This window comes from Panulirus ornatus, chromosome 57 (assembly GCF_036320965.1).
Source record: "Panulirus ornatus isolate Po-2019 chromosome 57, ASM3632096v1, whole genome shotgun sequence".
Classification (NCBI taxonomy): domain Eukaryota; kingdom Metazoa; phylum Arthropoda; class Malacostraca; order Decapoda; family Palinuridae; genus Panulirus; species Panulirus ornatus.
The window spans coordinates 2,300,221-2,326,300 of record NC_092280.1 but is presented as its reverse complement, the minus strand read 5'-3'; the positions used below and the strand labels follow the sequence as shown (position 1 = coordinate 2,326,300).

The window sequence follows — 26,080 nt, the reverse complement described above, 5'->3', positions numbered from 1 at the left end:
TAGGATACAAAGCTTAAGGTCCCCTCTCCTAGGATACAAAGCTTAAGGTCCCTCTCTCCTAGGATACAAAGCTTAAGGTCCCCTCTCTTGGGGTTTAGAAAAGCCATGGATTAGGGTAAAGTACTGTGTGACAACATGTATATATCATTTCCTCCACTAGCCCACCAGACACATGCTGACAATCTCGGCACAAAGTGAACGTGAAAGTTTCTCTCTAGTTCAAACACAATTATGGTAAAAAGCAGTGTGGAATTAAACACCAAACTAATGTCGCCTTGGGAATTCTTTTTTTCTTTTCGTATCCCGAGAGAATTTGAGCAGGAGTATTATTAGAAAGGGTTTGTGAAATGTAATATTACCCTGCTTGTGCTATAGTGCAGGTTATGGTTTTTTTTTTTTGGAGGGGTGTGTGGGGTAAGAAAGGTACATTCCACCACCATAGATGTTGCAAGAGTTTAAAAAAAAAGTGTAAAAGTAAGGACGAGAGTCAGGAACTGTGAACTTCTGTATTACTACAGTAACAAGGAACCTCACATTTAAAAGCCTCATGCATGTTATGAGCAAAGGAAATGCAAGCCTGAAAAAAAGAGAGAAAATGCTATTTTGCATATTATTATGATTATGCAAGTTGGTTGTTACTGCCATTTTCTTCGACAATAAAAAAGGAAGTATAGAAAACGTATGATAAAAAAAACCCTGGGGGGTATTAATTATCATAATTGACAATAATGGTAAAATTATAATATTGTTTTATGCCTTATAGCTTTACCTGCCCTTATGAGGATGCAATGTTTGGGGAGAGAAAAAAAATAAAGAACTTGGCCTTCAGTTGCACACATCCACTGTCATGCCCAATGGACATGATTACCAGAGGTAAATATGTGCCAATTGAAGACATTGTTCAATCCTTCCTGGCGCAATGGCTGGAAAATTGATAAGGTGAAGCGAAGTTCCAAGTTCCTGGTAATTTCTCCCTCCATGTTCTCCTTACCGAGCACTTGCAACATCTGTGGTGATGTATATTGGTTCAACACAGAGTCGGGGGAAAAAAATAATCATTGAGGATCGAACCTGGGAACTGACCTAAGGCGAAACCGTCTTTGGTCCACTGCGCCTTGCCTTGCTGGTCCTCCACTATACACTCCAGGAACACATCTGCTCCTTCCATCACCTCCACACTGTCGGGTTTCACACGAAACCTCTGGAACCCCGCTGCTAAGGAGCCTGGAATGGGAGAGAAAATGGGATATGAGACCTCACAACCTACTGGGATGAAGGAAAACGGGAATGCATTAACCTTAAGATCAATTCTTTATTCATTTCACAGAGATCTTGAATTTTGGGCTGGCAACTACATAAAGCTTCTGCTATGTAGCTGATATGGAGGTTAGAAAACCAGTAGATATCACGGTGTGGTAATGAAACATGGATGGTGGACACCGTAGACTTATGTGGTCTTGGTTATAAGTGGAGAGAACTTGTTTCTGTTGAGTCAAGGAAAGGTTACTTAACACTTATTCCTCCTACTTTTGCCTCTTGTAAGTGAGATGAGAGTATACAGTTTAGTTTAGAGTTATCTGTCTATCTATCTATTTATCTATCCATCTATCTATCTATCTGTATACCAGCACGACATCACGAGTACTAAACGACCTCATTTCACTAACAAAAGGCAAAAGGCATAAGTATTAAGTAACCTCACTTGACGCACAGTAACAAAAAGTTGACCTTACGTATGGCCAATGGTAGAAAAAGTCTACGGAGCTCTCAACCCACAGTTCATTATCCCGATGTAATGTGGACGGTTTTTTCAACCCACACGGAGCAGATGTTTATATACTTACAATTTTATATATATATATATATATATATATATATATATATATATATATATATATATATATATATATATATATATATATATATATATATCAGCACAATATCTTATTATGTAAAAAAATGAAGTTTTTGATAAGATCGGAAAGCTAGACGAAGTATTTCTTCATAAAATAGCAGCATTAAGATATCCTTCATTCTTTACACAATAAAAGTACAACACCGTATGAATAACCATCATTTACACAATGAATTTACAGCATTAGGAGAACAAACATTTACATCACACGTTCAACAGAGCAAAGGAATGAACTTTATTTACAAGTCATATTTACATCAAACGAACCTACATCTTACATACACAACAAATTTACATCAGTTTGAGAACAATCATCGTTTGCATGACGGACCACCCAACTGCCTCGTTAAGTTCCACAAAGACTGTTATCAACGAGGAATCTTATTTCATCTCAGATCTCAACAAGTTGTCAAGACCAGCACCTCATCTTCAGTGAATATCACTTTCAGACTCAACCAATGTGAAAATGACTTCTCTCAAACCCTCACTATCACCAAGGAGATTCTCATACACCACATCTCAGACCCAGTATCTCTCCTATTCCTTCACTAATCTCTAATCTCGTGAACGACCTCGTTTTCCTGAGATTTCAAACTATGTGTCATCTTATATGTAGGAAAATGTGTCGTCGTAAGGCAAGTGTGTGGTTTTTGCCATCACCAGCGTCACGTAACGTACACATTGAGAACGCTATGCCAATCCATCTCTCTGTCGTACGTTCGTCTACAAGTCGTCTTAAACCACAAGAACTTAAGTATCCTTACATTTGGTCGTAACTTGAGTAGCTTTAACCACACGCGCACGAAAGCTTACGACGTCGTTTCCCGGGATTGAAAAAAGGAGTTAGATCGCCTAAGATCCATAAAACTAGTTATTCTTTTTTTTTTCTACTTAAGTTCGGATCCTTATGAACTAGTTTGTCTTGAGACTTGACCTGCCTTATACCCTGGAGAGAATTTCACCTTTGGCCGTGGGATTTGAGGCTGGCGTATTTGACATTTTTTCCCAGCAATGTAGCCACTCCTTCCTGTATCAATACTAGGAACTTGAGGTGTACCTCAGGCCACACAAGTGTTCCTTGGAACTAGTCTGCACTCTGGGCAACACAAGTGTTGCATGCAATACCCTACAAGCCTCGAGGTGTATGCCACCTTTTGGTGAGAGAGTTGCTTGTATTCCGTATGAAAAATTTGATTTCACTTTGAACTGAGCAACTGCCAAATGTCAGATTTCTTTGAAGAATTTCTTTGTAGAACACCTCACCCACATCCACACACAACACACACAACACACACACACACACACAACACACACATTCACACACACACACAACACACATACACACACACACACAACACACATACACACACACACACACACACATACACACAAACACACACACATTCACACACACACACAACACACATACACCCACACCCACACACACACACGCACACACACACAACACACACACCAGCCTAGGCCAGGTACCCATTTGTCGCTCGAGGGAAGGATGAACACCTAGGCTGGCTGAGGACCGACTGTCGTGCCCGAGATTCGAACCCATGCTGACCAGCCCAAGGATGGATCCTTGCTTACTAATGGTCAGCAACGCTAAACATTACCCCATAGGCTGATATGCAAGCGAATGTGTTTGTCTATATCTGTGTATTTGTGTCTGCATGTGTATCTGTATGTGTCTGTGTCTGTCTGTGTATCTGTGTGTGTATGTGTGCGTCTTTATATCTGTGTCTGTGTATCTGTGTGTGCGTCTATATATCTATGTATATGTGTTTGTGTTTCTGTATGTCTGTGTATCTGTATGTGTGTGTGTGTGTGTGTGTGTGTGCTTATATATGTTAATATTTATAAAGCCAACAGTAAGCCACGTTACCACTTCACCAAACACACATTACGTCCCTGAGTCGCAATATTCCACTATCATCTGTTACCAGCAAAGTCAACACTTGCCCTCGGCAACCATTCCTCATCTGTAACAGACGTGACCAGTGTATCATGTGTTGACAGATGCGTCCGCTGTGTTCTGGGTCAACAGATGCCTCCGCTTCAACATGTGTTCAGAGCTTTGTTCATGTACGATTGCACTTCCGCTTCTTATAGAGCTAGATAAAGCAACGGCTCTCAGAAGATAACAGCTCTGCTCTTATATAGGGCTAGATACGGTGGCATCTCTAGCTCTGTATAGCGCCAGATAAAGCAGGAATTTCGATCCTGTGGGTAGATAAATAAGGTAGGACGCTCAACATTGTATAGAGGCAGAAAAGATGGCATCTACGCCCCTGTATTGTGACAGATAAGTGAACACGTCCAGCTCTGTAGACAGCCAAATAAAACGGCTCCCGTTACCCTGTAAACAACCATATAAGGTAGCACCTTTAACTCTGCAAACAACCATATAAGGTAGCACCTTTAACACTGTAAACAACCATATAAGGTAGCACCTTTAACCCTGCAAACAACCATATAAGGTAGCACCTTTAACCCTGTAAACAACCATATAAGGAAGCACCTTTAACCCTGTAAACAACCATATAAGGAAGCACCTTTAACCCTGCAAACAACCATATAAGGAAGCACCTTTAACCCTGCAAACAACCATATAAGGTAGCACCTTTAACCCTGCAAACAACCATATAAGGAAGCCCTTTTAACCCTGCAAACAACCATATAAGGTGGCACCTTTAACCCTGCAAACAACCATATAAGGTGGCCCCCTCACAGCCTGTAGACAGCAATATAAGTTGGCACCCCCACCCCACCCCCACCCCTAAGGGCTACCATCCTTGACCAAAATTAATTACTTGTTCGCGTCACCAACACACTGACCCAGGCAAACTCCAGAAGGAACGCTAATTGGTTTCTCAAACTTCCTGCTGAGGGTCTAATTGCTTGTCAGGTTATCAAGAGAAGGTGTTGGGGGGGTTTAGTAACGAAACTTCCACGCTACAGGATGGTAGATAGTAGATGTTGGGGTCCGCTGAACAATGGTGGGTGATGGTACGAAATATAATTCATAAGTCTTTGATATTTTTCGTGGAGGAAGGTGGCGCTTGGAACAATCGAAAATGGTTTTATTTACTCACATCTACTCACTATCTATTCTGTATTATGAACAGAAACCAGAGTCCTCATTCTATAGCCAAGCCCCACAGGCCTTCCCGCTGTGTTCCCAGATCGCCTCATATGTCCAGGTGCAGCCCAATGACAGCAAGCCGCCCGCCCCCCGTAAACCACATCACTCTAATTCGTTCTATCTCATGCTCGCCTCACACCCTCCCACACGTTCAGGCTCTGATCACTCGCAGCATTTTTCACTCCTTCATTTCATCTCCAGTTCGTTCTCCCCTTTTTCCTTTTTCCCTACACTTCTGATATAGATCCTCTTTGTCAACCTCTCCTCACTCATCCTCTCCAAATGTTTAAACCACTTCAGCACACCCTCAGCCTTATTCCTCTTAATACAACACCTATTTCTCATCTTGTCATTTCTTACTAGATCAACCCTTCCTTTTACTGTATATTGTCTTCAAGCATTTGATTTCCAAATCATCCACCCTCGTTTTCTCAAGTATGGCCCAGGCATCACATCCACGTAACACAGTCGATGCTACAGTCAAAGTGACCCATGTTTGACCTAGCTCCCAGTGACCTCTCCTCCTACACACTCCTCAGTGCAATTAAGACGTTCAACGCCCTCATCCAACGTACAGCTTGCTTCAGCTTCCATTCTCTGCCATGTTCACTCTCAGGTCTGTACAGACACTCCACCTCCTCCAGGGTCTCACACTCGGGTGTCATAGAATGGTACATTGAGAAGTTCTGTAAAGTGTGTAATGACTGCAGCTACGTGTTTTGTGTCATTTGTCTTTCTTCCTTTGCTAGACCTACTTATCTCACTTATATTTACATGGACTTTCAACTTTCCCCCATAATCCATTCTCCCGAAACTCAACTCCATCAGTTTCTCACTTTACATTTCCCGATAAGGTCTTGAACAACTGTTTATGTGAGTTGTCTCGTGCATCTGTATTCCTTTTCATCAATTATGGATGAACCTCATCAGGACCATAATCCTTGTGAGAGCCAAATGACATTCCGTATTCTATGTCTTCTCTGAATATCCAAGACTTCCTCCTCATCCCATTCCCTGGTGTTGGGACGACAGTGTCTTTAAACTATGAGAACACTTGTGTTTTTCATTCATTCCTCGCATTTCCTTACATCATCACCTAAGCCTGGTTAGCTGATCCAAAACTGACACTTTATACCAGATGAAGTTATGAAAAACATTTGTAATATATCCTGCCTTGTCTGCAATATACTTTTCAAAGTTTTTCTCTCTTCCTTCTCTCTTATCCTGGTATACTACTTCCTTGTGTGTGTGTGTGTGTGTGTGTGTGTTCTTCAATACACAATTGATGAATAATCTTTTTCTTTCTTATGCCACACCTCTACATCAAATACTATGCAGGAAAAAGCCTTGCATTATGCATTCTACACAAACTACTGAACTGGTGTCAGTTGTTTTTATAAATTCCCAACGCTAACAGACAAATATCGAGAAACACAGTAAATTTCACCTAACGCTAAATCCTTGACAGACGCAACTCAATACGTTCAACATATTAAGTGCTTACCAACACTCGACCCCACTAAATTCAACAGTAAACCCCGGGAAGTACGAGACAACAGGCAAATCTTCTAAGTTTCCCCCACCATGAAAATACCCAAATCCTACCACAACGGCCACAGTTAACTGATATTTTGCGATCTACTTCGGAAACACTGGCTATGAAACCTAATATAAAACCAGAAACTGGAAACATTCCCTCGTATATCGTCTGTAATATGGTAACTGTCTCTCCTCCTCTGTAATTTCACAAGTATCCCCGGAGGTTGGGGTAAAGTTCTGGCATGGCGATGCTCTTCTACGCGTGCCGATATTACGTGATTCTCAAAGTTTTGTCGATCTCCGCAAACTGTGGGGCCCTCTGGTCGCTTACCACAGGATCCAGTATTTACTAATTTTCAGTGGACGAACATGAAGAGTTCCTGTTTGTTTTGTAGTTTCCCAACCAACCAGATATGATTTTCAGAATATGGAAACACTAAAGGATATATATATATATATATATTTTTTTTTTTTTTTTTTTTTTTTTTTTTTTTTTTTTATACTTTGTCGCTGTCTCCCGCGTTTGCGAGGTAGCGCAAGGAAACAGACGAAAGAAATGGCCCAACCCCCCCCCCCCATACACATGTACATACACACGTCCACACACGCAAATATACATACCTACACAGCTTTCCATGGTTTACCCCAGACGCTTCACATGCCTTGATTCAATCCACTGACAGCACGTCAAACCCTGTATACCACATCGCTCCAATTCACTCTATTCCTTGCCCTCCTTTCACCCTCCTGCATGTTCAGGCCCCGATCACACAAAATCTTTTTCACTCCATCTTTCCACCTCCAATTTGGTCTCCCTCTTCTCCTCGTTCCCTCCACCTCCGACACATATATCCTCTTGGTCAATCTTTCCTCACTCATTCTCTCCATGTGCCCAAACCATTTCAAAACACCCTCTTCTGCTCTCTCAACCACGCTCTTTTTATTTCCACACATCTCTCTTACCCCTACGTTACTTACTCGATCAAACCACCTCACACCACACATTGTCCTCAAACATCTCATTTCCAGCACATCCATCCTCCTGCGCACAACTCTATCCATAGCCCACGCCTCGCAACCATACAACATTGGTGGAACCGATATATATATATATATATATATCGGAAAGGGTCACAATTTTGCGCGTGATCAAGTATATTCCTATGAGTCCACGGGGAAAATGAAACACGATAAGTTCCCAAGTGCACTTTCGTGTAATAATCATGTCATTACGGGAGACACACGAGAGAAATATAACAGTCAGTTGATTGTTATATTTCTCTCTTGCGTCTCCCCTGATGATGTGATTATTACACGAAAGTGCACTCGGGAACTTATCGTGTTTCATTTTCCCAGTGGACTCATAGGAATATATATATATATATATATATATATATATATATATATATATATATATATATATATATATATATATAAGGTGAATGACATTGTATTACGTTAGCACACAGCACCAGCTGAGTCCTAGCAAATTCTTTTATCCTACAGGCACATTTTCTCCTTTATATTCATATATGAATCAGATAGACAGATGATTATATAGATAGGTAGATCATTCTACCCTCATTCCCTGCCACAAGCTCCCTTAATCCTCTCCACCCTGTAAATATTTATATCCCCGGGGACACATCTCACAACCCAGCCACAACCCCAGGCCATCTATCGTTCCCCTGGAGGTACATCATACATCCCCCCTGATCAACCCTTTATTCAACCCCAGTCCATCAACCATTCCCCCCCAACTCGCCCTGATGTATACCTCGTATGTTATCTCTCTCTCTCTCTCTCTCTCTCTCTCTCTCTCTCTCTCTCTCTCTCATGACATCATCTCCAATGATATCTTCCTCTCCCATGATATCTTTCTCTCCCATACCGTCCTCTCCCATGATATCTTTCTCTCCCATACCTTCCTCTCCCATGATATCTTTCTCTCCCATACCTTCCTCTCCCATGATATCTTTCTCTCCCATACCTTCCTCTCCCATGATATCTTTCTCTCACATGATATCTTTCTCTCCCATGTTATCTTCCTCTTATCTGGTTATCTCCCTCCCTGAGGACTGGAAGAAGAGACTGTTGCTCATATTTCCTGTAAGTCATCATTTACTCTGTTGGTAATGCTGGTAGCTGTTGGTAATGCTGGTAGCTGTTGGTAATGCTGGTAGCTGTTGGTAATGCTGGCAGCTGTTGGCACTTGTACTGCCGTCAGCTTACCTCACATGACCCTTAAAGGTCAGGTCAAAGGTCACGCCATCGTAAGCAGGGTTCGTGTGCCGCCGAGCTCAACGATCGTTAGGATCTTGCTCAAGGGTCGTACCGTCGTACTCAAGGGTCGTACCGTCGTACTCAACGGTCGTATCGTCGTACTCAACGGTCGTACCGTCGTGCTCAAGGCTCGTACCGTCGTGCTCAACGGTCGTGCCGTCGTGTTCAAGGCTCGTACCGTCGTGTTCAAGGGTCGTACCGTCGTACTCAACGGTCGTACCGTCGTGCTCAAGGCTCGTACCGTCGTGCTCAACGGTCGTGCCGTCGTGCTCAAGGCTCGTACCGTCGTGCTCAAGGGTCGTACCGTAGTGTTCATGTGTCATACCGTCGTGCTCAAGGGTTGTACCGTCGTGCTCAAGGGGCGTACCGTCGTGTTCAAGGCTCGTACCGTCGAGTTCAAGGATCGAACCTTAGTTCTCAAGGACTTTTAAGTCCTTCCCAAGTGTTTCCAAAACATCCCAGGTCCCATAAAGGCCACTCCTTATATCCCAGGTCCCATATGGCCACTCCTTATATCCCAGGTCCCATGCCTTGTATCCCAGGTCCCATGCCTTGTATCTCAGGTCCCATGCCTTGTATCCCAGGTCCCATGCCTTGTATCCCAGGTCCCATGCCTTATATCCCAGGCGATTTACTGTAAAGGACATAATGGGTTTTAAGTCCTGATTTTCCTAATGGATAATGACCCATACTTAAGCGTTCATACATAGGGCCAGCTTAAAGCTGTTTTCATGCAACACATGATGCAGCGTGGCTGGGCTGGGTTGCCATGGGGACACAGTGTGGGAGCCAGGTTGTATAATAAGCCGCTTTGTTTACACCCACCTACGGTGTAAACCATGTTTCCCTTTTTTTTTTTTTACATCTATACACACACACACACACACACACACGCACGATATACAGTATCTAATTATTTTCACCACGTCTATTGATTAAGTGCAGCAGACTGTTCATGTTTGTAGGTTTATGATTCAATCTGCTCTCTCTCTCTCTCTCTCTCTCTCTCTCTCTCTCTCTCTCACCCCCCACCAAAGATAGGTATAGCGCAGTCTTTCTCCTTCCCGGAGATGAGCGACACAGTTTATAGATCTAACCATCCTATTAAACTGTATATATTCCTATACCATAATCGAGGTAGGTACGACCGCTATAGAGGGATATACGAGGAAATATAGAGGATTATAGATATAGGTGTATTCACACTTCTGTCATGCATATACATGAATCATTTTCCGGTTATACGGGATTCATAAGACATTCATGGCGAGGCCACTGTATGGAGTGGGATAAAACATTCATATATGTTTTTGAATCACTTTTAGGGTATTGAACCTTGATCTAAAAGGATTCCAAACAAACCCCTTAGACTTACCAATCACATCCTAATGTCTAAATCTACAAATTAATATAAGCTTTCAGTAGAATCCTATAGATTGCTTCTTATCTATCTATTTGAATATATCTGTCTTTTCTTTTTACATAAAGTTCTTTCCATATAAACATATCTCTTCGTCTCATTTCATTATTTGAATGAGATCTTTTGTCTGTATTTCAATAAAAGATCTTGGCCAACAGGTAATTCATCATCTTGTCTTATATTAAAAGTCTTCGAGCGACTTATGCAATTCACACCTTAGATGTTAAGTGTAGAGCTGTTGAATCTACGAAAACATGAAGAAAAAGGTCATTAAATAGATTTCGTAAATTCACTGAGCTCGGAGATAAGAGAGCTTTTCTTTTTTCATTCGTAGATAAGACAGCATGACTCAAGTAAATTATAGGGTAAGATAGCTCCTGTCTAACCGTCTATAAACAGACTGGGTAATGCCAGTTTGCCCTACGGCAAGATAGTGCTCCTTTTATCGCAGATAAGATAGACTAATGCAAGATAACTTTTCTCTAAACGTAGATAAGATAGACTTAGGTCATTTCAGTCAGCCATAGGGCAAGATAGCGCCTCCTTAACCGTAGTTAAGATAGACTGAGGTAATTCCAGTCAGCCCTAAGGCAAGATAGCGCTCCTCATCAACAAGACAGTCCTGGAACGAGAGAGAGAGAGAGAGAGAGAGAGAGAGAGAGAGAGAGAGAGAGAAGAGAGAGAAGAGAGAGAAGAGAGAGAGAGAGAGAGAGAGAGAGAGAGAGAGAGAGAGAGAGAGACTTCCGGGATAAGACAGAGCCTTTCTGAACATGTTCCTTGGCGCCATGTCTTTTCCAGGAGACTCTCGCCCTAACGGATGCCGCAAATTGCCTTCCAGGTATTCCGTAAGGAGTCCATTTGGTTTGCAATTCACGTTTCGTAAAGTGCATTATATATCTCAACTTTTAAAGGTCTCGTTAGCAAACTTTGCCCGAGACTTCATTTCCATGGTGCCGTCCCGCTAAGTCTGGAACCTTGTGGTCTTTGTGCAGGCCATTATGTACGGCGGGATCCAGTGGCTTTAGATCAAGTCCAGTTCTCTCGAAGACCATTGTGGACTTGATCCAGTCACTTCGTCTCTCTCTCTTTGCTTCACGAGCGAGTGAATTTCTCTATGTCTTTGAGCCTCGAAGTAAGAACAAGAAATCATGGAGTCTTCTAATTAGCAGTTGACCTGATTCTTAAAGGGTCAGGTCAAAGGTCACGTCATGACACCCAAAGGCTTAACACACATGATGGCTAAAGAAATATAGAAAATGGCGAACAAGATCACTCCTTTGACGTGTAAAGAAAAATTGCATTAAATCACTCATTTCAAATTATCTCCTTACAAAGTTATCTGAAATGACAGTTTATATACTGGTTCATAAGGGAACGATCCTCTATGACTTTCGGTTTTCTGTCCCGGTTATTTAAAGGTTAAAATAGTCAGATATCGAGTTCCTCGTTAAGCCTTTTACAAATGACCCTCAACTCATTGGCAACCACTATTTTTCCCTGAAAATCTTCTTGTGAAAATAGTTTTCGCTTCTATTTACTGTTAACTTCATATACGTTGTGTCTGTTTTACGATCCTGTCTCCATCTATAGTGGTGGGTGGGGAGGAGCCTTCTGCTGTACTATCCTGTCTCCATCTATAGTAGTGGGTGGGGAGGAGCCTACTGCTGTACTATCCTGTCTCCATCTATAGTGGTGGGTGGGGAGGAGCCTTCTGCTGTACTATCCTGTCTCCATCTATAGTGGTGGGTGGGGAGGAGCCTTCTGCTGTACTATCCTGTCTCCATCTATAGTGGTGGGTGGGGAGGAGCCTTCTGCTGTACTATCCTGTCTCCATCTATAGTGGTGGGTGGGGAGGAGCCTTCTGCTGTACTATCCTGTCTCCATCTATAGTGGTGAGTGGGGAGGAGCCTACTGCTGTACTATCCTGTCTCCATCTATAGTGGTGGGTGGGGAGGAGCCTTCTGCTGTACTATCCTGTCTCCATCTATAGTGGTGGGTGGGGAGGAGCCTTCTGCTGTACTATCCTGTCTCCATCTATAGTGGTGGGTGGGGAGGAGCCTTCTGCTGTACTATCCTGTCTCCATCTATAGTGGTTTGTGGGGAGGAGCCTTCTGCTGTACTATCCTGTCTCCATCTATAGTGGTGGGTGGGGAGGAGCCTTCTGCTGTACTATCCTGTCTCCATCTATAGTGGTGGGTGGGGAGGAGCCTTCTGTCATCCTGTTCTAATCCATTCTTTACTTAATTAAAACATTCTATGTCCTCCTCCAGCAATATCCTCATCATAGACCATTAGTTTTAATCTGGTTTTCCCACGTACTCTCATGTACTTCCATGTATTCTACTCCCATGTACTCTACTCCTATGTACATTCACCTAACTCCATTTTCTATGTAAATCATGGAGCACACCCGCACGTTTCCCTTTCTTTCAACTAACCTTTTCGTGAGAGAGAAACTCACAGTAACATAAGGTTGAAATTCCATATTCTCAGATCGCTGAATGGAAATGGAATGTCGGATTTCTAAGGGCATAAACATTTTCCCCAGCCTCACAGTCTTTGGTATTTCAAATATGTATATAATATAAATGCGCAAATGTATATGGATTTTGATTATTTTCTATCACTACGCCATAAAACCGTCGACCAAGATTATAAAAGGCCATTGGCAATGATGCATTTGTGTATATAATCGTTTATTGATGATAAATAACACGTGTCAGATTGTTAGCTCAAACAGAACACACACACACACCCACACACATATACACACCCACACACATATCCACACACATACACACTCACACACGGAGAGAAAGAGATAAAGATATATATATATATATATATATATATATATATATATATATATATATATATATATATATATATATATATATAGATAGATAGATAGATAGATAGATAGAAAGATCTATAGATAAATAGAAAGATAGATAGATAGAGAGATCGATAGAGAGAGAGAGAGAGAGAGAGAGAGAGAGAGAGAGAGAGAGAGAGAGAGAGAGAGAGAGAGACTGCTCGTAAAACCTCTCGATAAAAGAAGTAAAGCGCGAATGAAAAGTTCCGTAAAGACAATCTAAACTTCGTCATTTGTAAGGATCAGGCGAAGTGTGAACGTCTCTGACAAAGTTAAACATCGCACTTAAAATGTATATTTACACCGTGCATCTCGCCAGCTGCTTCTCTTGATAGCATAACTACAAAGTAGATGTGTAAGTTTAACTTAGAATTTATCAGTTCGTGTCACGGGTTTGGATACAGCGATATGTCTTCTTTTGTTTTAGAAGAAAGTTCTATAATTTCGTGTGGAAAATGCTGGAGTTTAGTGTCATGTCTTCTGCTGTTCTGTATGAATTACTGTTCCTCTTCATGGCTGATTGCTTTAGTTATATACATTATTCACTTAAGCACACTTTATATATATATACCTAATCATATAAACAGCTATTCTACCACTCAACTGAATATAATATGATTTTATAGACATTTAGAGGTGATTAGAGCAGTGTGAATAATTGGTTTATTTGGGAACACATATTTTGTCTTACATGAATTAACTTGTGTGTACACAGATCTGTGTCAAAACTAGACGTGTTCATGACCGTTCATAGAAACTCATGGACACAGAAATATACATGTAAAAGATATACTATGTATGAACGTAATGTACATAGAAATACGTGTAGGTTCTTCTTATATGTATAATGCTCATACACGAGGAAATATTCTTACGTTGCTTGCTGGTTATATGGTAATGTAAGCAGATCCAGTTGTGTATTTTCTTACAGTTTGTAAAGATAGCCGCCTCTACTGACTGCTGGATCCTTACTGCTAGTGTGAGAAACATCCTTGGGCTATTTGGTGAAGGAGTCCACCAGAGAGGAGAGGTTTTAACACGGTTTTGAGGGGAAATATCCTCGGAAAATACGATCCTGAAGGATATCTTAAGGACTCAATGGGCTGGGAAGGCCTGGTAAAAAATGGATGCTATGGAGAGAATGTGGCGGGGGAGTCTGTCAGGGTATCCTAGGTATGAGGGCCGGTTAGGAGTCCTGAAGGATACTGGCGAAAAGATCCTGAGGATAACTAGGAGGCATGGAGAGGGGAGCGGGGTAGGAAGGACTATAGGAGAAGTATGATCCTCTGTAGGATTTCGGCGAGATGTCATAAGGAGAAGGTTGTCGAAGGATCTTAAGTAATCAGGAGTCCTTTAGAAGGACTGTTGTTGCAAGAGCTTGAGGGGAGGGGGCGGGGGGGTCGAAGGACTAGCTCATGGAAGGATATGAATGAAGAAATCCTGGAAAACGACGTTAGGAGAAAGATCCTTCGTCTGGCTGGGAAGGATTTCCCGCGCATGAATACAGGATACGAGAAAATCCTCGGCACAACCTGCAGAGGAAAGATTTAGGAAATTATTCTGAATGCATCGTATATTCTCACAGAAGGATTCTAAAGGTGCTTTGAGGAAGGATTCCGGAAGGAAAGCTTGGGTTCAGGTAATTCTCCATCTTTAGGACTGCGGCCATATACCAATGTGGGCGTAATTTCCAAAGGAATTATTGAAAAAAGGAATCCGGTATGATTGGGTATCAGGTATGATTATAACCAAAAATGATATGGCATAATTAAGTTTTGTGAGTAATGAGTTATTATATAGATCATGTTAGCGTTCCTAGTTCTCAGTCTGCAACTAGACTTCATGATGAGGTAGTCAAGTCCCCTAATCACCTTCATGATGAAGTTGCTAGTCCCCTAATCACCTTCATGATGAAGGAGTTAGTCCCCTAATCAACTCTATAATGAGGTAGTTAGTCCCCTAATCACCTTCATGATGAGGGAGTTAGTCTCCTAATCAACTTCATAATGAGGTAGTTCGTCCCCTAATCACCTTCATGATGAGGGAGTTAGTCCCCTAATCAACTCTATAATGAGGCATTAAGTCCCCTAATCACCTTCATGATGAGGGAGTTAGTCTCCTAATCAACTTCATAATGAGGTAGTTCGTCCCCTAATCACCTTCATGATGAGGGAGTTAGACTCCTAATCAACTTCATAATGAGGTAGTTCGTCCCCTAATCACCTTCATGATGAGGGAGTTAGTCCCCTAATCAACTCTATAATGAGGCATTAAGCCCCCTAATCACATTCATGATAAGGCAGTTAGTATCCTAATCAACTTCATAATGAGTCAGTTAGTCCCCTAATCACCTTCATGATGAGGGAGTTAGTATCCTAATCAACTTCATAATGAGGTAGTTATTCCCCTAATCACATTCATGATAAGGCAGTTAGTATCCTAATCAACTTCATAATGAGGTAGTTATTCCCCTAATCACCTTCATGATGAGGGAGTTAGTATCCTAATCAACTTCATAATGAGGTAGTTATTCCCCTAATCACCTTCATGATGAGGGAGTTAGTATCCTAATCAACTTCATAATGAGGTAGTTATTCCCCTAATCACCTTCATGATGAGGGAGTTAGTATCCTAATCAACTTCATAATGAGTTAGTTATTCCCCTAATCACCTTCATGATAAGGGAGTTAGTATCCTAATCAACTTCATAATGAGGTAGTTATTCCCCTAATCACCTTCATGATGAGGGAGTTAGTATCCTAATCAACTTCATAATGAGGAAGTTAGTCCCCTAATCAACCTCAGAATGAGGTAATTAGTCTCCTAATCGACCTCATAATGGGATATTTAATCCTCATATAATCCTTGATGCCCCAAAGCACAATCGCCAGTCATTATGGTCGTAAGTCATAAAAAAAGACGAAGGAAAGACGTTCACCTTAGCGTCTAAAGATAGCTCTTAGCTCTACCGAGCTCTCAAGTTTTCGTTGAGAGAGAGAGAGAGAGAGAGAGAGAGAGAGAGAGAGAGAGAGAGCCATGAATCTAGATAAGCAAGCTCTTAACATGAGATAAAACTCATAAGTCTGGCTAAGCGTTTAATCTACCGCCAGACAACACGACTTCTCATAAACTCTGGACCGTGAGGAGGACTGGACTGATTTGTGAGATGTGTGTGAGCAAGTGTGTCACTTGTGATGACGTCACCTCCCACACATTATCCTAGGAGACAAAAGAAGACGAGAAGGGAGCCTAATATGTATATGTATGTGTTCCGGGTTCGAGTCCTTGGTATTGTAGGGCATTATGTGTGATTGTATACGTCTCTTCGTTGTATAGTAACTGACTTATATTTCTTTCTTGTGTCTCCCCTGATGATGTGAATATTACACGAAAGTGCACTTGGGAACTTATCGCCTTTCATTTCTCCGTGGACTCATAGGAATATATATATATATATATATATATATATATATATATATATATATATATATATATATATATATATATATCAAATAATACTCTTCAGCAAAAAGGCCTCGAACCCATGACCTCTGAATTAATCCCCTTAGCTGAACTTCAGAGCATTCTTTCATCGCCCTTGTTTCTTACAGCATCAATCCCATCCATCATTTCCATTCTGTATTACAGCATATGGTTTTTTTCTTGATCTTCCTGCCATTTAGCCTTATCAAAAGCATGGATCGCAATGTGTTTTCTACATTCGACCATTGTCATGACGGTCTCCTGCGCTATACATAAACCCTGTATGATGATGTATGATGCCTGGTATGATGTTGTATGATGCTGTATGATGATGTATGATGCCTGGTATTTTTACGAACAGACGGTGGACAGAAGGGACGATATGTTTTTCTCTTTCGTTTTATTCAAAGTTCTTCCAGTGTATGAATAACTGATTCATAAGCCTGCAGATATTTTAGTCGATTTTCATTAAGCATTATTTCTCTCTCGGTATATCTATCTATTCTTCTATCTATCTATATATATATATATATATATATATATATATATATATATATATATATATATATATTTTTTTTTTTTTTTTGTCGCCGTCTTCCGCGTTTGCGAGGTAGCGCAAGGAAACAGACGAAAGAAATGGCCCAACCCACCCCCATACACATGTATATACATACGTCCACACACGCAAATATACATACCTACACAGCTTTCCATGGTTTACCCCAGACGCTTCACATGCCTTGATTCAATCCACTGACAGCACGTCAACCCCGGTATACCACATCGCTCCAATTCACTCTATTCCTTGCCCTCCTTTCACCCTCCTGCATGTTCAGGCCCCGATCACACAAAATCTTTTCACTCCATCTTTCCACCTCCAATTTGGTCTCCCTCTTCTCCTCGTTCCCTCCACCTCCGACACATATATCCTCTTGGTCAATCTTTCCTCATTCATTTTCTCCATGCGCCCAAACCATTTCAAAACACCCTCTTCTGCTCTCTCAACCACGCTCTTTTTATTTCCACACATCTCTCTTACCCTTACGTTACTCACTCGATCAAACCACCTCACACCACACATTGTCCTCAAACATCTCATTTCCAGCACATCCATCTTCCTGCGCACAACTCTATCCATAGCCCACGCCTCGCAACCATACAACATTGTTGGAACCACTATTCCTTCAAACATACCCATTTTTGCTTTCCGAGATAATGTTCTCGACTTCCACACATTCTTCATATATATATGTGTGTGTGTGTGTGTGTGTGTGTGTGTGTGTGTGTATGTATATACATACATACATACAGAGAGAGAGAGAGAGAGAGAGAGAGAGAGAGAGAGAGAGAGAAATTTTTACTTGCAGAAAGAAACTGACTTACAGTGGCATTTTATCGACCTTAGGGAAGGCTGACACACGTTTCAGAAGTGGAGTGAGCAAGTGGGTGAGGGAGGGATCGAGAAGGATATGGACGGATGTAGTGAAGGAGGATCTCGGTTATCATTAATAAACATGCAGGAGGGCGAGAGGCGTGCACGGGATACAATGAACTGGCTCCATGTGTGATGGGAAAAAAAAAATCAGTCCTTATATTTTAAGTTCGTATTGTATTCTATACTACATCTTCCTGCTATAACAATACATTAGCATAGAAATGATGTTGAGAAAGGATGATATACCGATAGCTGGAGGGAACATCCTACCAGCTACCAACACAGAAATCAGCCATGGGGTCCTGATTACTTAACCGGATTATCCCGGCCGGTTACCGGGACTTAACATAAATTCGGATACTGCAACGCTTACTAATGCATCTGGTAAGTGGTGTGGCGCCGAGTTCCACTTTGCTGCCCCTTCTCCACTTACCGTAATGGAGTGGAATAATCCACTTGGCAGACGGGCAGCCTCTCTGATATTACTCCACGTCTTTGTTGTGTAAAACATTTACTAACAAAAACGTTTCTCTTTAGTATAAAAACAACAACAAAGAAACAAATATGTATTTGTCTGATATGGAAATGTATGCCAATGATCTTATTATCACTTTGACTTAGAAGAGAATAGTTGCTTTTATATTAACTACAGCAACATGAAAAGATATGAAGGATTTTTATCAGTCTAACATTCTTTATTTTCAATTCTACATTTCATGTTTATGATGACCAGTTTCTGGTCCCTTGTTTCTAATCTATAGTTTCTAATTCCTGGCTTCTGTTCACGGATTTTTGAATCTCTTTAACTGCCTATGTCTATATCATTAGATCGTTATGTCCATGTTGGACTCGTGCCAACCAAGGCAGATATATACATATATATATATCATCGTATAATATTTATGTTTGCATGAATGTATGTGTGTACCTATCATATATATATATATATATATATATATATATATATATATATATATATATATATATAGAGAGAGAGAGAGAGAGAGAGAGAGAGAGAGAGAGAGAGTGTCCACGTCTTCTATTTCCTATTCACAATGATCTTACCGATAATATTCTGTCCAGTTCTCACCAGTCTTCACAAGATACCATTCCCTTGATGCGATAATCCAGTATTGGACGCATCTTGAGCGAAACTCTTAAATCTTTCTGAAGGACTCTCGACCGTGGATCAAGATTCGGCTGTCAAACATGCGCTGAGGCGAGAGAGTGCAATAAAGTAAATGCGATTTCCATCCTTCGTGATAAATTCGTTTCCTTCGTTGCAAGAAAGAGATAATAAACAAAATCTATGATTGATAATACTTCAGTGATGTGTGAGAGATAAGACCGTATGGGAAAATATTTCTAAATTGAGGAAATACATCAACTGATGCTGGGTTGATTAATATTTCATCAGCTAGGTGGTGACCGATTACATTTATCATGTTGAAGGTTTAATAAAATATTCAGTTCTGTAAGAAAGCAAAGGTGGATTGTATTGCTATATCAAACTCCTCTCTCTCTCTCTCTCTCTCTCTCTCTCTCTATATATATATATATATATATATATATATATATATATATATATAGGGAGGTGAATGCAAGAGTTTTGGAAAGAGGGGCAAGTATGAAGTCTGTTGGGGATGAGAGAGCTTGGGAAGTGAGTCAGTTGTTGTTCGCTGATGATACAGCGCTGGTGGCTGATTCATGTGAGAAACTGCAGAAGCTGGTGACTGAGTTTGGGAAAGTGTGTGAAAGAAGAAAGTTAAGAGTAAATGTGAATAAGAGCAAGGTTATTAGGTACAGTAGGGTTGAGGGTCAAGTCAATTGGGAGGTGAGTTTGAATGGAGAAAAACTGGAGGAAGTGAAGTGTTTTAGATATCTGGGAGTGGATCTGGCAGCGGATGGAACCATGGAAGCGGATCATAGGGTGGGGGAGGGGGCGAAAATTCTGGGAGCCTTGAAGAATGTGTGGAAGTCGAGAACATTATCTCGGAAAGCAAAAATGGGTATGTTTGAAGGAATAGTGGTTCCAACAATGTTGTATGGTTGCGAGGCGTGGACTATGGATAGAGTTGTGCGTAGGAGGATGGATGTGCTGGAAATGAGATGTTTGTGGACAATGTGTGGTGTGAGGTGGTTTGATCGAGTAAGTAACGTAAGGGTAAGAGAGATGTGTGGAAATAAAAAGAGCGTGGTTGAGAGAGCAGAAGAGGGTGTTTTGAAATGGTTTGGTCACATGGAGAGAATGAGTGAGGAAAGATTGACCAAGAGGATATATGTGTCGGAGGTGGAGGGAACGAGGAGAAGAGGGAGACCAAATTGGAGGTGGAAAGATGGAGTGAAAAAGATTTTGTGTGATCGGGGCCTGAACATGCAGGAGGGTGAAAGGAGGGCAAGGAATAGAGTGAATTGGAGCGATGTGGTATACCGGGGTTGACGTGCTGTCAGTGGATTGAATCAAGGCATGTGAAGCGTCTGGGGTAAACCATGGAAAGCTGTGTAGGTATGTATATTTGCGTGTGTGGACGTATGTATATACATGTGTATGGGGGTGGGTTGGGCCATTTCTTTCGTCTGTTTCCTTGCGCTACCTCGCAAACGCGGGAGACAGCGACAAAGCAAAAAAAAAAAAAAAAAAAAAAATATAAATATATATATATATATATATATATATATATATATATATATATAATCAGACATAAACACACTTTGGGCAAGTGTCGTATATGCTCAATTCATTAACATTAACACGTAGACCCCCCCAACCTATCTTCACGTAGACCTCCCCATCTATTTTCACGTAGATCTCCCTATCTATTTTCACGTAGACCTCCCTATCTATCTTCACGTAGACCTCCCTATCTATCTTCACGTTCAACAGTTTACAAAGAATACTATATTTTTTGGCCTTTTCAGATCCATTTGATATGAATTTTCTTTTTGTATTTTGCAGCTAATGTTCTTCTGCATTGCCCATTTTCTCTGTTGACTCATTATTGTTCACTACGTTTTCTCTTGCCTCACCAGTGGCACTCACCCTCATTACATACTCAAAAAGATCACCTCATATTTCTTTAATCATTCAGTATTACCAACACCCACGTACGCTACTCACAGACGTTCCCATTGGCAATAGTGTTTCAACCTGCTCGGCATATATACATATATATATATATATATATATATATATATATATATATATATATATATACTTGCTGGGTGAAGGCAGCAAGTATGAGTATGTACATGTTTATATATGTACATGTCTGTATATGTATAAGTATGCATACGTTGAAATGTATAGGTATGTATATGTGCGTGTGTGCGTTTATGTATATACATGTCTACGTGGGTGGGTTGGGCCATTCTTTTGTCTGTTTCCTTGCGATATCTCGCTAACATGGGAGATGGCGATTGAATGAAATATATATATATATATATATATATATATATATATATATATATATATATATATAATCATTCAATATTCAACCCAAATGGCGTTCGTACCCTCTGAAAATAAGATTTAACAGACAATCATTATTTGATGAATTATTACCACCAGTGTGTCATTGAGAGTGACCTGATAACTGGTGTATAAGTTCCCGTGTCATCTGTGAGTTACAGATTATTGGCATGAGTTCCCGTTTCATTTCTCTTTCTTCGTACAGGTCTCCAGATATCACAGATATGATGATCACATTCATGTGATAGATAGAAGGAACATTGTACTTCCTTACGGCAGTCATTGTGTATCTCTGATGCCTGTATGTAAATCAGACACAACCATTTACATAAATAAAACGCGCTTCATGTAAACACACAGCTTAAACTCACTAATTCAATGATGAAGTTTTTAAAAATTTTCAGTTTCTTTTTTTTTGTCTCTCGAGAATAGTATGAACTGTAAACACCTTTTTTCTCTCTCTCTCCCAATGTAACTGTAAAAAAAGTGTAAAAAAAAGACCAATTTCCAGCAGACATCCAACAAAAATGGCCAAACAGTTCGCCCTCTTCTCTTTTTTAGGAAATAGCTGCCACAAGTTGTGGAACCGCATTTATGTGTCAGGTGGCGATTGGGCTACCCTAAATGTTGTATTGAAAACTCATCTTGGCTGCGAAATGTATTTGGGGAAAAAATGGGGTAAAAAAAAAAAAAAAATGTGTATTAAAAACACTATCTTCGAAATCTCCACGAGCAGAGATATGGCTTGCTTGTGTCATGCGAGAGATCAGAGATATCTCTGACTAGTTATCTCCATCATTATCGAGGAAATGAACGAGATTAGATAAATATACAAAACTTGATTACATACAAGTCATTAATTTTGCATAAATGAAGGTGTAAATGTTTTTGTTTTTGAAATCAAAGGAATGCCTAAGCCACCTTCTCCCACAAAGCAACAGTTGAAATAAAAGGCAATAAATAGATGACTGAATTTAAAGAGTGAAGAAATACAAGAAAACTAGAAGTAAATTCATAAGACATGAGACTGATAACAACGCACTTTGATTAAAGATGATTCATTCTAATTACAGAATTTTCTTAGGTAATCTCTCGAATTACAACAAAGGAAAAACATATATATATATATATATATATATATATATATATATATATATATATATATATATATATATGAAACCACAAGACCAAGAGATTGTATACATAAAGGTTGTATAACACTGTCTCTAAGAGGAATTTTTATCACAATGAAAGAGGACAAACAAACGACAAACAGAAGACAAACAAATGAAAAACAGAGGACAGAGGACAAACAAAGGGCACACAGAAGACAAACAAATGAAAAACAGAGGACAAACAAAAGGCAAACAGAAGGGCTCGGAAGACAAACAGAGGACAGACAGAGGGCAAACAAAGGGCAAACAGAAGGGCTCGGAAGGAAGGGTTGAGATTAAAGAGGAAATGGACTCAGGATGTGTGGGACCTCCAGGGAGAGGGTCCTCATGTCAGAGTCAGCCACTGCCGACGCACGGGAATGTACAATTATAAACGGCGGAACCACGAGACCTCCAGGTGGTTCTATACCACACGTGCAGGTGGTTCTATACCACACGTGCAGGTGGTTCTGCACCAGTCGTGCAGGTGGTTCTGCACCAGTCTTACAGGTGGTTTCATACCAGACGTGCAGGTGGTTCTGCACCAGTCGTGCAGGTGGTTCTATACCACACGTGCAGGTGGTTCTGCACCGGTCGTGCAGGTGGTTCTATACCACACGTGCAGGTGGTTCTGCACCAGTCGTGCAGGTGGTTCTGCACCAGTTTTACGGGTGGTTTCATACCAGACGTGTAGGTGGTTCTATACCAGACGTGCAGCTGGTCCTACACCAGACGTGCAGGTGGTTCTACATCAGTCATGCAGGTGGTCCTACACAAGAAGTGCAGATGGTTCTGCATGAAACGTGCAAATGGTTCTGCATGAAACGTGCAGATGGTTCTACACGAGACATAGATGGTTCTACACCAGACACAGATGGTTCTACACCAGACATGCAGATGGTTGTACAGAATTTCATGATTCTAAGGGAGATGAATAATTCTTTGTATCAATGTGGATAAAAATCCTCTTGGTGGTTGTATAAGAGGAAGAAAAAAAATGTAGAAATATACCAAAGCTTCTTGAAATAGGACTGTGTGTAACAAAAGAAAACGTTTCTTTTTAAAAAAGAAAAAAAAAGTAATCTATATAATACGTAAGTAAAAGAGTGATACGAAAAGTCTCTCTCTCTCTCTCTCTCTCTCTCTCTCTCTCTCTCTCTCTCTCAGGATATTAAGAAACATTATGTAAGAAGCAGTGAACCAGTCTTGACAAGGCTGTCAAGCTTCGTTCCTTTTTTTAGGTCTCCTTTTTCTCCCCCACGAGTCGACGTCACGAACAGAAAAGTGAATCAGTATTGTGGGGCAAAGGGTTCTGCAAGACATATGCCAATACGCCGGAATATGTTTGGAAAAGCTCGCCTGAAAAGGAAAGTTTAGTGTATTGCAATATATATATATATATATATATATATATATATATATATATATATTATCCCTGGGGATAGGGGAGAAAGAATACTTCCCACGTATTCCCTGCGTGTCGTAGAAGGCGACTAAAAGGGGAGGGAGCGGGGGGCTGGAAATCCTCCCCTCTCTTTTTTTTTTCAATTTCCAAAAGAAGGAACAGTGAAGGGGGCCAGGTGAGGATATTCCCTCAGAGGCCCAGTCCTCTGTTCTTAACACTACCTCGCTAACGCGGGAAATGGTGAATAGTATGAAAAAAAAAAAAATATATATATATATATATATATATATATATATATATATATATATATATATAGAAGAGACAAAGCTAGCTTCGTCTCTTCGATGTATATCAATTGACTGTTATATTTCTCTCTCTTGTATTCCCTGATGATGTGATTATTACACGAAAGTGCACTTGGGAACTTATCGAGTTTCATTTTCCCCGTGGATTCGTAGGAATATCTTGATCACGCGCAAAACTGTGATCCTTTCCAATATATCATCAAAATAAGTTCGAATTAATCTTGTTGGTATTTTGTTCATGAATATTTCGTGATGTGTTCACATATGTGGAACAAATCGCTCCACTTTATTCCAAAGGATAACTCAATATATGGCGATATAAGCTATTCCACGTATCGATAAGTGAATAATCATATACAAATATATGTTTCCCTTTGCCATAATATATATATATATATATATATATATATATATATATATATATATATATATATATATATATATATATATATATATATTACATATTTGTTCACCATGGACGCATGGAAATGTTTACGCGACAGAACACATGGCAAAGTTTACGCATCAGGTACGACACTGAACGCATTCAGATGCCTTTCCACTTTTGTCGAAATTCATATATATTTTCTATATAAAAATGTATGTAGGAAATAATAGGGGTTACATCGGCTAGAAAATCCAAACAAATTAGCGTGTTTGATGTTACATGGAAGTGTCTGGCAAAAATCTACCATGGGCGGAGTGTTGCCATCAGCTGATCTTTATTTATATCCAATTTCGGTCTACCACTTAAACTACTCAACCATCTAATTAGCACCACTCTGGGAGTCCTTTGATCTCTACCGTGTCTTCCGGAAATATTTCTAATTTCCTACATTACGGTTTTGTCACTATAAATCTATTGGACTTAATTCGTTTATGTAATCATTATCAATGATTACTCTGTCAGGTAATCATACATACACTTGTGTTGCCCCATCGCTTAACCTTGTGTACTTATACTACATCTCTACTCCTATGGTATGTATACATACACACACACAAGCCTAAGCCACGTACCCATTTATCGACCGGCCCTGAGGGGAGGATGAACACCTGGGTTAGGTGTGGGCCAACTGGCGTGTGCAGGGTTGGAACCCATATCAACTCATGGTCAGCAACGGTAACCGATATACAAAGGAGGCCCATGTTTGTGTGTGTGTGTGTGTGTGTGTGTGTGAGCGAGAAAATGCATGACATATATTGTTATTGTTGTACTTTGGCTTTTATTGATATCAATTAGTAATCTGATCTTCGATTTCTATTTTCTCGTACATGCATCCCACTCACGAAGAATCTTAACTCCGTAACACCTCTCCCTTCCTCTCTCTCTCTCTCTCTCTCTCTCTCTCTCTCTCTCTCTCTCTCTCTCTCTCTCTCTCTATTTGATCTGTTTAAAGGAGAACACCTTTCCCTGGCTGTGTGGCTTGCCTCTTCACTCATAATGCTGATGGGAATAGCTCTGCGAGAGCCGAATTACTTCTTGTCATTATGAGTTATTTCTTTATGATTATCTTAGTTTTGAGTTTATATCTTCCACTTTCTTTTTCCAAGGGTGTTTTTTTCATCCCATTTCACGATTCATTAAAAACCTATGCTTCCTGACTGTAACGCATTCTTTCGAAGTTATCTATCGTAAATCA

General features: G+C 40.5%; 1 protein-coding gene across 1 annotated transcript in view; it reads right to left on the bottom strand.

Annotated features, from left to right (window-relative positions):
- LOC139766101 (nephrin-like) overlaps nucleotides 1–26,080 on the bottom strand; it is a 218,965-nt gene that overhangs the window by 90,027 nt on the left and 102,858 nt on the right. The window contains 1 exon segment of the mRNA XM_071694261.1: nucleotides 1,084–1,224. Within this exon segment, the coding sequence (XP_071550362.1) occupies nucleotides 1,084–1,224 (141 nt within the window).